At 44.5% G+C, this 17,774-nt stretch overlaps 1 protein-coding gene across 2 annotated transcripts in view; it reads right to left on the bottom strand.

Annotated features, from left to right (window-relative positions):
* The window catches only part of IQSEC1 (IQ motif and Sec7 domain ArfGEF 1), a 71,264-nt gene extending 56,328 nt beyond the window's left edge, over window positions 1-14,936 (bottom strand). For both annotated transcript variants that reach the window (XM_084292993.1, XM_084292994.1), the window contains exon 1: window positions 14,805-14,936. In XM_084292993.1, the coding sequence (XP_084149119.1) occupies window positions 14,805-14,869 (65 nt within the window). In that variant the 5' untranslated portion in view covers window positions 14,870-14,936. The remainder of the gene's footprint in view (window positions 1-14,804) is intronic.
* Between the last annotated feature and the right edge of the window lie 2,838 nt (window positions 14,937-17,774).

Here is a 17,774-nt window from a genome sequence, read left to right as displayed (position 1 = left end):
CACAGTGACCCTGTCCGTGCCTGTTTGAAGGGCTGTATGCTCAGAAGGGTACCTTGGCTTCAAAACAGAGCCAGTCACTGCAGGGTTAGCAGCTTCTTTTGTCTACCCTTGCACTAGAAAGGCCGACAGACAAAACTATCAGGGACTCTGTTCCTAGCTCGCAACACTGGTAAGAGTCAGTCCCCCTATGGCTAGGGGCCAGTTAGACACTTCTCCAGCACTACTTCCTCACACTTCCCCAGATGGATGAGAAATTCAGTACCTTACGTGCACTGCAAAAGCGGACAACACATAACAACACTGACCCAGTCTCTAGTAGAATTAATAAGAACTTCTTAATAAAGGTCTCTGATTTGAGGCATCTGCCAGCAGCCATACATGTCCAGTAGAATTACTGATAATTTCAGTACTCAGAGAAACTTACAGACAAATTTGGTTCATCCCCCTGCAATTTACAACAGCATACTACTAGGGAGAACAGCGATGCAAGTATTCAATTTGGGAGAAGGCAGAGCAGTTGTCATTAACCCGTCATTTTTAAAACTTTACTTGCAATGTCACCCTCCTGCCTCAGCAGAAAGCAGAGATTCATCATTCGACAAGCTAGAAAAAGAAAAATGTTGCTTGACCGTATTTTACAGAAAAACAGAGAATGGAGCATCTAAATGGTGAGAAAGGAGCATCTAAATGGTGAAAATGGAAATTAAATATTCAAAAATAATTAGTACTAATAACTTGACTTTGCATGAACAAAACTTTAAAACATGGTCATAGAAAAAACTTTGCTTCCTTGAACACCTAAATCATTTTTCTGCAGCAGTGACCAGTACTGTCTGAAGCAGGTTCTTCTGATCAGAACTTGTCACAGGCAGTTTCTGCCTGCATAGACCTCAATCTGTACTACTATTAAAAAACACACTGAATCAAGGAACAACTGGGAATATGGAAAGCTTAAAGAAAATGGAAGGAGACCGAGTATAGGATTTTTGACACATCCCAATGGATACGTACAACTACTGGCAAAAAAAAAAAAAAAAAAAAAAAAAAAACAGCTTAACTTTACTTTTTCTAACTAATATAAGCCAGTAGTAAGTACCAAAAATAGATGGATTGAGGCATTATCTTCTCTTTTGCATCTGTGTGGCTTTGGACTTCCTGGAAGACCTGGGCAACACACCACAAACACCTTTATATTTAAATGCATCAACTGAGGTGAGATATGTGCACGCACGTACGAGCTGTTCTCTTCATCAGCAGGGCAGTGAGCTCGGGGTCCCCCGTGGGGCAGTGAGCTCTGCGTTCACCCACGATGTGCGCTGAGCCCGCACAGCACCATGCTCACTGCTCACTGCCCTCTCAGAACCGGAGCAATACCACGTGCAGGCAGCGGCTGCCACAAAGCTGCTGCTCCAAGTGACGTGCATAGATGTGAAAGCTGAGCAACACAGAACGTGGCTACATCTTTGGACTAAAGTAGCAAACAATAGATCCAAACGACAAAATGTAAAGTAGAGGCTGTTGCTAACTAAGCTGAGGTCTGTTTTGTTGGCGGTTGTTTTACAGTTACTTCCCACTATTCAGGTGACGAGTTTGCCTCAAGAATTACCTAACAAGAAAAAGCTCTGTCTTCCTTCTTCCCTCTGTCTACTGCCAAACATAGTTGTGTAGTTAGCCAGGACCAAACCAAACCACTCCTCTCTGGGCATTTCAGCTGCATGAACCTGGCAGGTCTTTCTGTTCCCGTGTCTCATTTTATAAGTTCAGATCAGAAGTTGTTACTTCTGATCACAAAGGCTGTAATTAATTGACCAGTACACTAAAAACAGCGTCATATGTTAAAACAACATAGTTTTCAGGACATTTGAATATTTACTACATTATTTGTGATCTATTTTTCATTTTTATATCTGTACCTTCCTTTTCCTTCTGACCAGAAACTGGAAAGAATGATGAAGACCTAAATTTCAGTAAAGACCAAACCCTGAGCTTTTCCACGAGCATAAATTTCCTAGTTCCACTGAGAATAATGGCCAAATGATCAGAGAAGCCACAAGTTCGCATCCATAGACACAAGCAATTAGCTGTCAGAGGGACTATACTATGAAAGAAGCAGAGTAATAACCAGGAAGAAGCAGAATAATAAGCAGAATAACCAGAAAAGCAGAAATTGACCGCTTACTGAGGCCCACTACCTTATCTTCAAAACTGCATGCATGTAAAGAGGAAGCTCAACATCAGAGGCACGGGATCGCTGGGTATTCCCATTCACCCCAGAAAGCTCACAGTTTGCACAGTGCAGCATCCCAGCACATTTGCAGCACTAGAATACACAGACAATGAGAACATATGCCTACAGAAATCTTCCAAATGCTGAAGCCAGTACACTGCAGACTGTAGATTTTGTTTGGAACCAAAAGCTATTCAGCATGCTTCTAAATAATATAAATGCCAAACCCAAACTGCATGCAGTGTGTTAAAATAGAACCAAAAAACCCTCTGAGTAAATATTTGAGAAATGCTTTTACCAATAAATGCTCTCTGAAATCACTGGTAATTTTCATCACTCATTCAGAATGGACTTTCAACAGTGCAATATAAAGACACGAAATTGAAAACAGGCTCCAACAACTGGATGGTACATTCATGAGAACCAATCCCCACTACATCCATTCTGTAAAAACATTGTTTTGGAAATAATGAGGAGTGTGACAGTATAATATGTTCGTGCTGTTACATCTTAAAGCTTTTTCCATAGTATTTTGTATCCTTAAAGGAATTAACACAAATTCAAAGGTACACACGAAATTCATCTGAATGGTGGAAGGTATGTACAAGTATGAACACAAGTATGACATTCGCTGCCAACTCACATTCTAGCTGATAAAACTACCACTCAGCCTTGCCATGGCACCACACATGCTCTGTTCTCGAGGAAACAGAAGGGCTTTAAAGCACAACTGGTGTACAGTCTGGGGCCAGAAATGGCCGTCAAAACTCCAGGCAGCCTGCATAACCTGAATCCGGGCTGAACTTAATGAAGTATTTATACACTTATTTGTTGCAATCGTGAAGCATTTGCCTGAGTAGTAGTTCATGAAATTCTTCAAATTTATCCCTTCTCTAACTTTCCTGTTCTTTCATGAATTGATGTCACTTGTTCCCATCTTCAGGAAAAATGGAGATAAACCCGGTTCCCTTTAAAATGTATCTACTGAGGGAACAGTTCAGCAAACTGATTTTTTTTTTTTTTTTGGTTCCAGAAACATTAACAAGTTAACTACAACTAAAGTATCTAGATACCTAGGGACTCAAATATATAATTTATGAGATACATTTAAAAGCACAACAAAAAGAGTGAAACTGTTTACATGAAAACCTCATTCCATAAATATGATTCCCAGTAAAACCTCTACCCCATTCAAGAATACATATCCCATATAAGTAGGCCCGAATGCCCAGGAAGCAAGAAGTGCTATGCATCTGTTTTACACCAACTATATCTTTTTAAAATTAGGAGGTCAGAGAAGTCAAACTCCAACCATAACTCCTAATTATAGATCCCCCCTTGACATGCATCCAAATTCTCTACCTAGCTCAAAGAACGCAGACCAGAAGTCGCCGTGGAACTGAGTAACAGACAGAAGCTCCATGGCAGCTGCCAGAGCAGCTGGTATGGCCAGACATTTCCAACACGAAGCCTGAAAAACACATCCTAAAAAAATGTTTAGGTCAAACCAAGGCATTCCACATAGGAACAAATCTCCACAAAAATTATTTTCCTGCATATAACTTTTTCTTTACAAGTGCAACAAAGTCCTACTTTGAATGTGAAATTTTAAACCACAATTACAAACACCACACTAACTAAAACTATGACTCCCCATATGCAAGTTAATCTGAACATATACATTCATTTGACAGGAGGGTGCACCCCACTGCTTCAAAGCTGGCTTACATTTCAGTACCTGTGGTGTCTTCTACTATGAACTAGGAGGTGTATTTAATTAAAGCTCTGACGTATGCATTGTATTAATTCAAATTATTCTCTACAAAAAGTTCTTAATGTAACTTCATAAAATGCAAAACTAGCCATATGTAGCTCATACAAGCTAGTTTTTTTTTAATACCTCCCCCCTCCTTCCAATATTCCCCAAAGGGGTGAGAACATTTGAGCAGAAGTATGTTATTAGCACAATTTGGAACAGATTACAGTCTGGTCCTTACTTCCATTTCTGTTCTGTACTGCTCTAGTAAACAAAAGCCAATTATATTAAGAACTTACACAAATCCCCAAATTCAATAAATGCAATAACATTAACAAACCAATCTACCTTCAAATATACACTGTCAAAAGTTCAAAGCCATTACGACGGACAGCAGTATTCACAGGCATTGACAAAAGCTTTGATCCAGGAAAGAAATATTGACCGACTTGTTTTACTTAGAACACACTCTCAGCTGTTTCTGTTAGAAACAAACGAAAACTTTGAATATACATCAAAGTAATGTCCCAGGTAATTCGTCTCACTGAAGTACACATCATTGTACGAAAAATCCAGACAAAATTTGCATGTTCTCAGAAGCGAACACTAATAACCCCACCGCCCGATGCTGTCACGCTCTGTGGAACAGGCTGCCAGCAGCACCCAGCTTCAGTGACAGCACAGTCTGAGGACCACTGACAGGGCGCAGATCCACAGGCAAATACCACTGTGTGCCCTGCAAACCTTCAGTTGCTTTCTGGTCCAAGTCCTGCATTTAAAGTTACAGAAAATTCCTAGCATCTGCTCACTTGGACGCTACAGACACTCATCAGATAAGCCCATAAAAGGTGTTTATTTTTTATTTTTTTAGAAGACATTTTGACCCACAACCTTATATGCTACTAGCAGTAGCAGAGAGCAGGGGAAGAACGATGAGATATGATTTTCTCCTTTCTAAACAGAACGTAGGAATTAATGCACGCTTTCTTCTGTAGCAGAGATGCACACAAGAAAGATGAAAAGAGAGCCAAACAGAAATTTACCCTACTTCTTCATTTAAGGGAACAACCTCTATAACAGATTTAAGAACTAAGAATACACTTTTGAAAAGAGCTTACTTGAGATTATCTTCAGCTTCCAGGGAGGAGAAGGAAGGTTAAATACCTCACATATCACCTTTGTCTAAGTCAAACAGTGGCAGCATGTTGGCTAGCAGACATAAGTATCTACTACAGAAGGGTGAAAACCAAACCAACACAAAGCAAGCTCCTCTCCCAGTACCCACTTAATGCCTTATGAAGCGGATCTGCTAAAGGCAAAGATGTATTTTTTCATTAATTACCAGCTGGAAAGTAGCAAAGGAGCCTGACAGCATCAACGGAACTTGAATACAGGCTACAAAAGTTACCTTCTGTCTCAGGGAAAGGCAGAGGATGCCATTCTCTGCTAAGCTGTGCTAATCATCGCACAACGCATATTTACTTAGCAGTGACCATATTCCATACTTTGAACTAAAAAAAAATGGACAAAGTAATATTAACAGAAGACTACAGCAATATTTTGAGGCTTGTGGCAGGAAGAGTTCTTAACTTTATCACCACGATTTTAAGATTTTTTTTAGAGGTTTGTCTTTATTGTCCGCTGCTCTTCTTTGCGTGTCAACACCAAACATGATACAACATCATCTATGCTTCAAAAAGATCTCAATCTGCGAAGGTCTACCTAGTACTACGGGCTTTGCCTTGTTTCTCCTATGCGAACTCTTACAAATGGGAGAAGCTTTATAAATCTGTGGAGTTTCTCAATGTAATTGTGCTCAAATTTGACCTCAGCTACTTACTATTTGTTCAGATCTATCATTCAGCACCTTGAATCCTCTCATTCACCACACATGCTACATACGACATGCATTCAAGAGAGTAAGATACTAGAGCACGTTCTACCACTTATAATATCATGACATGACCTTCATACAATGCTAATTTTAAAGGGAAAGATTTAGTTTCTGCAGCTGAGAAAAACCTGATTTGCATGCACAGCTGAAGCAGCATTTGATACAATACAAAAATCCTTGGCGACATACAGCAGCCAGCCTCGTCTTTCACCTCTGCTGTGGCTTCAGCTGTTGTGTCAGCCAGCCAGAGGAAGAGGTGACGCTGAATGACACCGCTGAGAAATCATCTCGCTAGCAATTCATTTCTGTAAGAAACTAAATTCTAGTTTTCTCTGCCCATCAGGCCCCGGTGGATAATAGTCTGCAAGATGGGAAAGAGTATGTTTATCCTATATATACACATGTGTATTAAAGATCCTTAATGAAATCCTATTTACTGAGTAATGACAACTTTTGGGCAATGGAGTTTCATACCCAGAACAAAACTATATTTTCATCTTAGATCAAATACACTTGACAAAGCCTATTATTTGACTTATGTTAAGGTTTTACCCCTTTGCTAGTTGAGATGATTAAAAATAAGGTACAGTACACACAGCTCCCAGAGGCTGACTTCTCCCTGGAGTTACAGATAAACCTCCTGAGGTTCCGAAAGCAAAGTACTTACAGAAGCCAATCCAAATCCAAAAGGAGGGCAGACTGTTAACAGTCAGACCAGACAAAGCACTCTCACCGATTTAACAGCCTAATTGTACTGTTCAGCTTTAAACGCTGCACAAAGCCCGTACTTGGAGTGCCAACTACCTTGTGCCAAGTCTGAGCAAAAACAAACACAAAAAGACAAAAAATGTACTAGCTTTATCTAATGGAAAACAAAGTGATTTCAACGTGCATAAATGCATATAGGCATGAGAACTCTCAGCAGGTAGGAAACAAAATGGATAAAGGAGAACATAGAAGCCTCTTGCCCATTTCCAGCAAAGTTCAGAGTTTTGCTACAGAGCAGTGAGAACGGGAACTGCCCTGGAGCTTTCTGCACGCAGCGGAAGAAGCCTGAACTGCAGAATCGCTGCTAACCAGGCTTTAATCACAGGCATCCTCAGCGAAGTGAGATTCTTTTCCCTTGCAACACACCCTACATTTATATCAAAGTGTACAGAACTTAACATTTAGGGAAACAAAAGGATAAGAGTGCTTTTGCTTACAAGACAGAGCTCGGTGGAAAAGAAAACTTTTTAGCTGTTACTTCGATTCAAGACAATGTGTGCAGACACAGAAGGTGCTCGCCGACATGCCCAGAAACATATGCTGAATCTGACCATGTGCAAATCTCTACTCTCAGGACAAATGAGACATTAGATACCTACAGCCTCTAAATCAGCTAAAGAGCTGACATGATCCTTCTCATTCACAAACTTCCTTCCTTCTACATTTCCTCTCCATTATGCTGACTCCGTACATTTGATAGTTCTTTCACTGTCAGGGAGGAATTAAATAAATGTAGGCTTTCAGCAGGGCTTCTGACCCATGGCACTGATCACACACAAAAAAAACAACACAGTAGCAATTCCTGTCTTGGGATCCTATAGGTGCTATTTCAAAGCTTACTATAAGCCAAGAATGTATTTCCTACAAAGCCTACCCACTATCACATTTTAAAATCTGCCCTAACTAACTTTACTTGCTACTGCCAAATAGAAGACCTCCTGCACATCTACAGAACGGGGTGATGGCCAGGCTGCAGGCAGCACAGCAGCTCCGTTTGGGTGCAGCCCAGCACAGCTCTGTGGCTCAGACCACCAGCGCCCTGCGGGACTCCTGCAGGGGCAGCCGGCCGTGGCTGCCGCGGGAGGCTGAGCAACCACAAAGGAACACGGGGTCTGAAACACAGAACTGGGACTGTTCCTAGAATTTCCAGGCTCCTCACCATGATGTGATCCACTGGTCATTCCATAAGAGAAAATGGTCTTTTAGGACAAGGGTAAAAGCCTGGTTCCTGAAAACAAGGGTCACCATTTTGTGAACCAGAAATCACAGAATCACAGAAAGGTTTGGGTTGGAAGGGACCTAAAGCCCACCCAGCCCCACCCTCCGCCATGGGCAGGGACCCTGCCCCCAGGCTGCCCCCAGCCCCATCCAGCCTGGCCTTGGGCACTGCCAGGGATGGGGCAGCCACAGCTCCTCTGGGCAGCCTGGGCCAGGTTCTTGCCTGTCTCAGAGTGAAGAATTTCCTTCTTGTGCCTGACCTACATCTACCCTCTTCCAGTTTAGAGCCATTACCCCTTAATCCTATCACTGCACCCCTGACAGAGTCCCTCCCCAGCTTCCCTGTAGCCCCCTTTAGGCACTGGAAGGCCGCTGTAAGGTCTCCCTGGACTTCTCTTTCCCAGGCTGAACAACCCCAGCTCCCTCAAGGCCCTCTCCATAGGAGGGGTGCTCCGGCCCTCTGAGCATCCTCGTTGCCTCCTCTGGGCTCACTGCAACAGGTCCACGTCCTCCTGGTGCTGGGGCCTCAGGGCTGAACACAGGGCTCCAGGTGGGGTCTCACAAGATCGGAGCAGAGGGGGAGCATCATTTCCCTCTGCCTGGTCACGCTTCTTTCTCTGCATGAAGATTGGAATATCACACAACGGGCTCTTTGCAAACACAGATTTTGAAAGTGTCTACCACAGACGGTCAGAAATGATCTTGTGCAACATGCTGCACTGTGGCGGCCCAGGAAAACCTGAGCTACTACTTTTCTTCTAGGCGAACCTAATCAAAACCATCTTGATCGTGTTTTTAATAACAAAAGATTCCAAGACTACAACAAGTTGTTACCATTTGGGACAATTTCCAATAAATGCTGGGCAATCCTCTCCTGTTTCACAAAGGATTAACAGTGTTACAAACAGGAAACTGCTAGGCTGTGACTCCTCATTCTCCCCAAAGCTGATGCACTGGAATCAGCCCCTTCTTCAAAACAGCTTCCAGCCAATACTTCTCAGCACTGGCTATGTCCGAAACAAGTTCCACAAAGCAGAAGAATATATAAACAGCAGTAATGAACTGTCTTTTGAGAATCTAAGAACAGCTGAAAACATTACCTAACATTTAACACCCTGTGAAATGTCGTTAGCTTCAAAGCATGAGAATCACCCCAGACACCTCTAGAATGGAAATAAAGCAGCTGTTTAACCACATATTGCAATAAAGCAGAACCACGTAAGAAAGAAAAATAAAGATAATTTTTATTCCCAATTGAGAGCGCAGAGAGAATTTAGGTTAAGAGAAACGCTATAATTACGTTGAAATATGACCAGAGAGCCCGGGTCTTACACAGGCTGTTCTGTTAAAACACTGTCAGACCTGGTGGAGTTGCAGCTGATCAGGAGCACCGCCGTCCATCTCACTTGAATGATGACTTCCTCAGCACAACCTCCCCAAGCGATGAGGGAAACGCTGTCTCAGGGAGTATCTATCTCTAAAGGCAGGGGTGCTTCCAACTAAATCACCCGTTCCTTCCTAAAGATTTATGCTGAGTTCTGTGGGAGTACCAGCACAGCCTGCCCCCGCCTCGACTCATGAAAACTGACAGGATTGCAACCAGAAATCAGCACGGCTGTAGGCTACAGTGAAAACAATACACAGAACTCGAGTTACATACAGACCAACACAGGGATGGCTACGCTACAGTGCCCACAGCCGCTGCTGTATTTAAACTCTTCACGTGATCCGAGGTCAAGTTTGGTCTGGTCTACCATGAAGGCTGGGAATGAAAATTAAATGAAAGTCAAACATTCCCTTTTTAGGATTTTATGACTGGCTGTACATACACCCTGTAACAGAAAATGCATTGAGTTTCTGTCTTCCTTTGCTCTACACTCCATGAAGATGACAGGGAGGTCACGCATATAGAAACAAACAGAGGGAAGTTAGTTTTCTTTCTCTCTGTTCTTACCAAAACATTGAAAATCCCGACATCTCCATCCTTGTTAATCTGGCAGATCTTAAGGACAACTGAAATGTTTGGGACTAAACAATGCAAGTCCCTCCCCCCAAACAAGATTAATAATTTTGGGATTCCTTTTCTATTCACTACAAGTAGCCACTTATGTAAAAGGAAACCAAATGTAACTGTTGCATTTTGTTTGTGTTTGCACAAGGCAACGGGGCCCTTGGTCTTTAAACAGAAGTTAAACTCAGATGACACCGAGCTACTGAAAGAATCTGATTACCAGATACACTCCACCAATTTCCTGTATTAAAGGCTACCAAAGGCAGCCATTCCAATTTGCTGCTTCTCCCACTGAGATAAAAGGGTTTGATTTTTTATCGTACCAAAGCCTGGCCTTTTTACTTTATTTTTATTAATAACAATTTATAATATTATACAATATTATATTCTACAATTATTCATGATGATGTTATGAAAATGTTTGTAGCCTTTTGTCTATTGTAAGGAAGCAAAAGAAGATTTATTTGGCTAAATTTACAGTCCTCTTTAACGTAATACTAGGGCTTTGTGCTGCAGTGGATTAAAGCAGCATCTGTTCTTCTCTGGAAACCTGGAGTCAAATCACAGCAGCGCAGTAAACTTGCCACCTCTGTCTGTACCCTAATTGCAATTGACCTTACCCCAAATAAAATTTAAAGGAAATCCTGCAAGATGCAAGAAAGCCTGTAGTTATGTAACTAAAATGATTTTGGTTAATAAGTGTTGCTAAAAGCCCACAATTGGTAATTACTTTATGGGGGAAAAAGTGTGAATTAAACACGTGTATTTACATAAGTTTACATGGTAATATCCAGGATGATGAAAAAGTGAACTTTAAAATCCAGGGCCTGATTCTGCTCCTATAACTACACTGTCCCATTAGACAACAGAAAAATAGAAGCAGAATTGGGAATATGAATTCAGCTTGTGGCCTGTGCTTGACTTAAACATAAATGAAATCTAACCAAAGCACTTAACAACACCAGCACACACTTTCACCCCAAACCCAAGACTCATCTGTTCAGAATTTCAGCTGTTCTGCTGAGCAGGCAATAGCTGGGTTAAGGGCCCATCTATTTAATATAAGAAGTAGCATAATCAGGGCTCCATCCTGAATATAGCTTCTGAGATCTCCTGCAGCTCTGTTATTAAATAAACATAAAAAGCAATAACTGATTGACAGCTACTGCGATTAAAATATGCTTGGCTCTGAAATTAATAACAATATTCCCATTGACTCTTTTGGAAAACCAACTACACAAATGCTGAAATAGGAAGAAAATCACCCTCTTATGAAGGCATCCTTCATAAATGATGGGAAATCCTTGCAACAAAGAGGCACAGGAGGCACAACAACCCAGCCAACCTAGTCCATGTGCCAGAATCACAGAATTGTCTAGGTTGGAAGAGACCTCCAAGATCACCAAGTCCAACCTCTGACCTAACGCTAGCAGTCCCCACTAAACCATATCCCTAAGCTCTACATCTAAACATCTTTTGAAGACTTCCAGGGATGGTGACTCCACCACTTCCCTGGGCAGCCTGTTCCAATGCCTCACAACCCTTTCAGTGAAGAAGTTCTTCCTAACATCCAACCTAAACCTCCCCTGGCTCAACTTAAGCCCATTCCCCCCTCGTCCTGTCACCAGGCACGTGGGAGAACAGGCCAACACCCCACCTCGCTACAGCCTCCCTTGAGGTACCCATAGAGAGCGATAAGGTCACCCCTGAGCCTCCTCTTCTCCAGGCTGAACAAGCCCAGCTCCCTCAGCCGCTCCTCGTAGGACTTGTTCTCCAGGCCCCTCACCAGCTTCGTCGCCCTTCTCTGAACCCGCTCAAGCACCTCGATGTCCTTCTTGTAGCGAGGGGCCCAAAACTGAACACAGTACTCGAGGTGCGGCCTCACCAGAGCCAAGTACAGGGGGACGATCACCTCCCTAGCCCTGCTGGTCACGCTGTTCCTGATACAAGCCAGGATGCCGTTGGCCTTCTTGGCCACCTGAGCACACTGCTGGCTCATATTCAGCCGACTATCCACCATCACTCCCAGGTCCTTCTCTGCCTGGCAGCTCTCCAACCATTCCTCTCCCAGCCTGTAGCTCTGCTTGGGGTTATTGCGCCCCAGGTGCAGGACCCGGCACTTGGCCTTGTTGAACTTCATGCAGTTGGCCTCAGCCCATCGGTGCAGCCTATCCAGATCCTCCTGCAGAGCCTTCCTACCCTCAAGCAGATCGACACACGCACCTAACTTGGTGTCATCTGCAAACCTACTGAGGGTGCACTCAATGCCCTCATCCAGATCATCGATAAAGATATTAAAGAGGACTGGCCCCAGTACTAAGCCCTGGGGGACACCACTAGTGATCAGCCTCCAATTGGATTTTTTCCTCCTTCAGTTGTGGTCCTTCACAGTTTTTTTTGAATACAAGGAGAATGGGCAGGGTAGAAAGAACCACAGGGTAGCTTGAACCACTCCTTTGCTCCTGTCAGAAAGGGGTAGAAACCAGGAGCTGTGTGGGCTTACAGCAAAGTACAATTGCCTGGGTCTTGAGACTAGGAAGATCTAGTGGATAATTTCCAGGACAGCTTTATGACATTATTATTTCCAAAACAGAGCTGCCCTGATATCAGGCTAAATCCAGATTTACTCATTGGAAGTCACACAGCTGAGGCACTGAAGTTAAGGCTACAGTGTCTTGAATTTCAGGTGGAACCCCGTATGGCATGCAGGGGGATGTGCTTCACTAGCAAAGCAGCACCCCCACTTCTAGCACCCTGTGTCCCAGGCGTCTGCTCGAGCCACCTGACTCCCGAGTATGAGTGGTGTTCAACGTCAAGAAGCAGAAGTGAAATAAGTGAGGAAAGGCTAAATACCTACAGGTATACAGGTAGCACGCCTCCACAACTGGAGCCAATGCTGGTTTTGGTCCAGGATGACACCTCGCATCCACCAACAGGGGACGGGCTACTATGAGGCAGCCTCTGTACCTCAGCTGCTGCTTACTGGTGTTCAAGGCACAGGCAGTTTGTAAGCATAATTTGAGTAACTAAGCAAGTGTGCTAAGCCGCTAAACAATGATGGAATCTTCCTCTTCAGAAAGTTTGGTACTTGAATTGCCATCTTTCTATCTGGGAGAAAGAATGATCAATATTAAGAAAAACTACGTTTCAAAGCTGTTGTTCCTCCCAAAGTCCTAGCAGCCAACCCAAACATCCGCAAGAGTGTGAAACAATCCCAGCCCAGAGGTGATGGAAGATTATTCTCGTGAAGACTAAATACCCGGGGGAATACCTTTTGTAGCCACACAAACAGAAACGTAATTCTCTTCAGAGAATTTGCATGTTGCAAGTATGAAATGGTCACAGGGTGAGAAAAAAAAACGCGCAAGGTCATGGGGCCACCTGGCCCAAGAGGTCCCTTCCCAGTGCCCACGAGGTGCAATCCCCCTGCCAGCGCCCGCCCTGCCCAGCAGAGCAGGGCCCAGGTGCTGCTCTGCCTCAGTGCCCTGCAACTCCCCGTGCAGATCTGCAAGGAGAGCAACAAACCAGTTACTGCTCAACTTGGCATTTGCACTTCTCAGGTGAAAAGCTGAACTCCTTGCGCATCCTTATCTGAAAAGCACAAATTATTCAAAGGACTGGAATTGCAAATTGTTTGTTAGCAGGGTTTCCAGAAAGCTGCTGAAGGGGCAAAGAAACGACTATGAGCTGTTGACACAACTGAGTGCTGTAACTTTCACTGGTTAACTCCAACTCTGGTATTATATTTAGTATCTTTGATTGTTTCAGATTAGTAGAAATAGGGGAAAAAAAAAAGAAAAAAAAAAAAAAAAAAAGGGTGATAGCTGAATTTACACACACAGCCGTGACACTGACTGGGCTGCCTGTTCAACTGACAGAAAAAAACAGCTGACTACCACATACCAGTACCCTCAGTGGCTGCAATTCCAGCAGCTAGAACAGGAGATCACAACAACAAAACAAATCTGGTACAAAGGGAGAAGCGAAATGAGAAATGGGTCATTTTATATGGCAGGACTTAAGTTCCCCAAAAGCACTATATAGAGACCCTTCATAGAAACGCAGAATTCGATGTATCTGCTGCAAGGACAGACACGGCTAAACGCAGCCATCCAAACTCAGCACTCAGCGATTCTTCTTCTAACAGCTCGGGCAGAATAATCACGTTTAACTGAAAGGAAGTGCAGAGCAAGGCGCAAATGGAGAAGAAAAGGCTGAAGCATCACTGAATGGCAAAACGTAACCGTGTGAATACCGGCAGGGTGTAACTACAGGAACATTTGTGAATTACGGTGTAGCAAGCCATGCAAATGTAACCTCCGCTGTGCAAACAGTACCGACAGCACAGGAAACTTACCAACGCGACTTTGTTATGTTCCGTAGGGACAAAGCGAGCTCAAACATATGGCTGTAAACTGTACTATAAAGCGTTTTTCTTATCAAAAACCATTTTCCTGCTGCAGTCACACGCAGTTATACCGAATCTGGACACTTTCTCCTCTCATAGTTTTCCACACAGGCACTCACGCAGTTTCTGAGTGCCCACCTTTCTTTAAGTCGCATATCTTCCCACCAGCCAGCCACCTCAGAACACCACGCATTTTGGGGGGGATAAACTTTCCTGGTTTCGGCAGGGACACACGCATTTATTTGGCGGGCGCACTTGCCCGCAGAGCCGCCCCGGTCCCCCCCAGCCCCACACGCACAGCGCTGGCACCCGGCAGGTCCCCTGCAGCGGGACGCCGGCTCCGGAGGCCTTTGGACCCGCTCCCCCCCCGCCGGGCCGGGCCGTGGCAGCCCCGTCAGCGGGCAGCGAGCCCCTGAGGCGGCCCCGGCGGGGCCCGGCCCGGCGACGGGCGGTCGGGCGGGCGCCGCGCTTTGTGTGACAGCCGCCCCCAGCCGCAGCCGCAGCCCCAGCCCCGCGGCTCACCAGCTGTCAAGCTCCAGCTCCAGCAGCGACTGGGTCCTCTCGGAGCTGCAGTGCAGGCACCACATGGCCGGGCCGGGCCGGAGTGGCGGGCGGGGAGCCGGGCAGCGCCACCATAGCCGCCCCGCCGCCCGCCCCGCCCCGCCCCCGCCCGCTCCCCTCAGAGGCCGCGCGCGGCGGCGGCGGCGGCGGCGGGGGCGTGCGTGTGGGGGATGCGCGTGCACGGCGGCCCGCGCGCACGCGGCGGTTTCCCGGGGAACGCGGGGCGCCCGCGGGCGCGCGCTTCCCGCCTCAGCCGCTCGCCTCACGGCGGCGGACGGGGCGCGTTCCCCCCGCCCGGGCAAGGAAAAGGGGCGAGGAAACGGGCTCCCCCCGGCACCACCGGCATCCAGGCGCCGTCTCCGCTCCGTACCCGTCCGGATCCCGTCTCCTCTCGATAAAACTTCCTGTTCGGCGTGCCGTGGGGGCGGTGGAGGGTCTGTTACAAGGCAAAACGCGAACCCACCCTGCGCAGCGCCTGCCGGAGGCAACAGGAGAACAGCCTTCTGTGAGGAGAGGCTGCTTTACTGCAAGAAACAGATCTATCAGAACCAGGCTTTTCGATGAAAATGAATAATTCAAAAAAAAAAAAAAAAAAGATTTTCAGGTCTTATTACCCGTGGCCGTTTCACTGAATCCTGACCCAGAAAGCGTCTCGATTTTGCTGCATCATGTCCTCAGCATTTCTACGTGGGGATGGAAGGAAACTTCCACTGCCTCCCAAAACTCCCAGCTCAGTGGTGAAGCAAGTTCTGGCAGGCACTAACTCCTCACTACCATCACGCACACACACACTATATATATATTTATATATATATATATATATATATACACACACACACACATTTCATCATCACTGTATTTGACAGATGAACAAGAATCCCTCCTATTTTTTTCGGAAGCAGATTCATCCTGCAGTAATTAAAGTATTGCAAGAAATAAAGTCTAAGCGGAGTTAATTAAACTCAGTAATCCATAAATGAAACCCATCTTATCTCCTACAATACTGTAAAATGCATTTTAATTTATACACGCCTCTTCTGTAGAAACCACAGTTCTACAAAAATGAGAACACAAATTGTATAAATTTCTCTCACATAATAATATTTTACATGTTTTTATCAAAAATGCTTATGCTTCACGATGCCTTCCAAGCCTTCCTCCCTCAAGGCCTGAAAAAGAGAGGGTTTGCAGTGTACCTGGAAGGTTAACTCCAGCTCTGGGCTGAGGAGTCAGCCAGTTCCTGGGCTCATTGCTCCCAGGGAACACCACCTACCAGCTGCCTGCTCCCGTTCAAAGCACTGAACTCCTTTGCTGATCTACACCACAAATCATTTTGAAGAGTACTTGCTCTTCAAAACTTACAAAGACTACTCCTGAAGCATTTTTAGTTTTTCAGGTCAAAAGAAACAGCTGAAAATGCACCGTAAAGCCAGTAGGTAAATACTGCTACCCACAGGTACAAAGAAACGAGTGTTTCAAAAAATAGTAAGGTCTCTGTGATTAATATCCTGTAATAACACAAGAAAGAAAGGCAAGTTTTAAGTTTTGGGTTTCCTGTGAAAACATTTCATGGAACCGTCAAAACAACTTGCTTTCCAAATTAAGTTTCCCATCTTCAAAATAAGCATCATGTCTATGTAAGCTGCGCAGGCTAACCACAGCCACTCCTTGTCTTCTTTAGATGCCAGAGTACTGGAGAACCGGAAGCTCATTAGGAAAACAAGAACCATCCTTGCAGGGCTGGTGGTGCTTTTTTTCATTTGTTTGTTTTTTGAGAGGGGGAGAGGCACAGGGGCAGGGGATGTCGGTGAGTTTACTTTTAAAAGCTTCATTCATGATCATTTGCACAGTATTTACTGAAGTTTTTGTAGGGAGGGAGCAATTTGCACTATACTTTTTAGGAATGAAAATATTCCAGCACAAATACTGCCTGATCTCTGTAGTTTGGGAAAACCCAGTTTAGTCAGAAACTAAAAATGTAGCTCAACAAATCAGGCACATGAAAGAGCAGATTAAAAGGCTAAGCTGTGCTTTCTCCCGTGTATACAACATACCCCTTATTTACAACACATACCGTGAGAACTGATCACATCTGTCTGGATGATAAAAGAATCAAAACAACCGTACTTAAACGTAGTTAAACCTTTGGATTGAACATGCATTTTGCATAGTTTCCTAAAGAAAGCATTAGGCATGGATTCCAAGAAACCTGGCTTTAACCAGCTTTCAGTGAAACTCAAACATTTTAAGGAAGGGCACACCTATACTAACTGTTTTGATAGTAATGTTCGTGCAAGTCTATAACCAGAGACTATTTACACTGCAGCGCCTGCTTTCAACATCTAATACTTATCCAGGCAGTCTCTGACGTTCTGGAGTAGACAGACACTGCAACAATTCCGCTTTTTTCTCGTCCTGACTCAACGCCCTCCTGCATCAAGCTTCGTTTCTGCTTGTAAACAGAGACAAATCCAAAGCAGACATAAGCAGTCCCCAAGCCAACTGCTAAATGGAAACTGGTTTGCAGAGAAGTAACCCAATGCAGCCAGCCTGAGCGTAGGCTGTGAAGGAGGTTATATACTGGAAAGGGAAGCTGAGACACTCTGACCTCAAAAGCAGTCACGGAATTTTCTGAGGATTCTGCTCAACCTCTTCCAAACAGAATCCTCCTTCTACTGATGCAAAGGTGCTAGATAAGCAAGCAGCCAATCAACCATAACATACCCCATTTCAAATACTACGTGGATAATTGTTATAGCTTCCCCCACCCACAATTTCAATAACCCCAAATTTCCTGCAATGTTTGCATGAAATTACTTCTTGCTTTCAGTGAGAGTCCTTACAACCTGAAGCTGAGATTAAATGCCAAAATCATCTCCATATTCAAGATCTCACATGTATTCCAACAAGAGAAATTAAACACAGAAAAAT

Source organism: Netta rufina (genome assembly GCF_964035555.1).
Source record: "Netta rufina genome assembly, chromosome: 10".
NCBI lineage: Eukaryota > Metazoa > Chordata > Aves > Anseriformes > Anatidae > Netta > Netta rufina.
The sequence above is the reverse complement of the archived record's forward strand: the minus strand, read 5'-3'. Positions and strand labels throughout refer to the sequence as shown.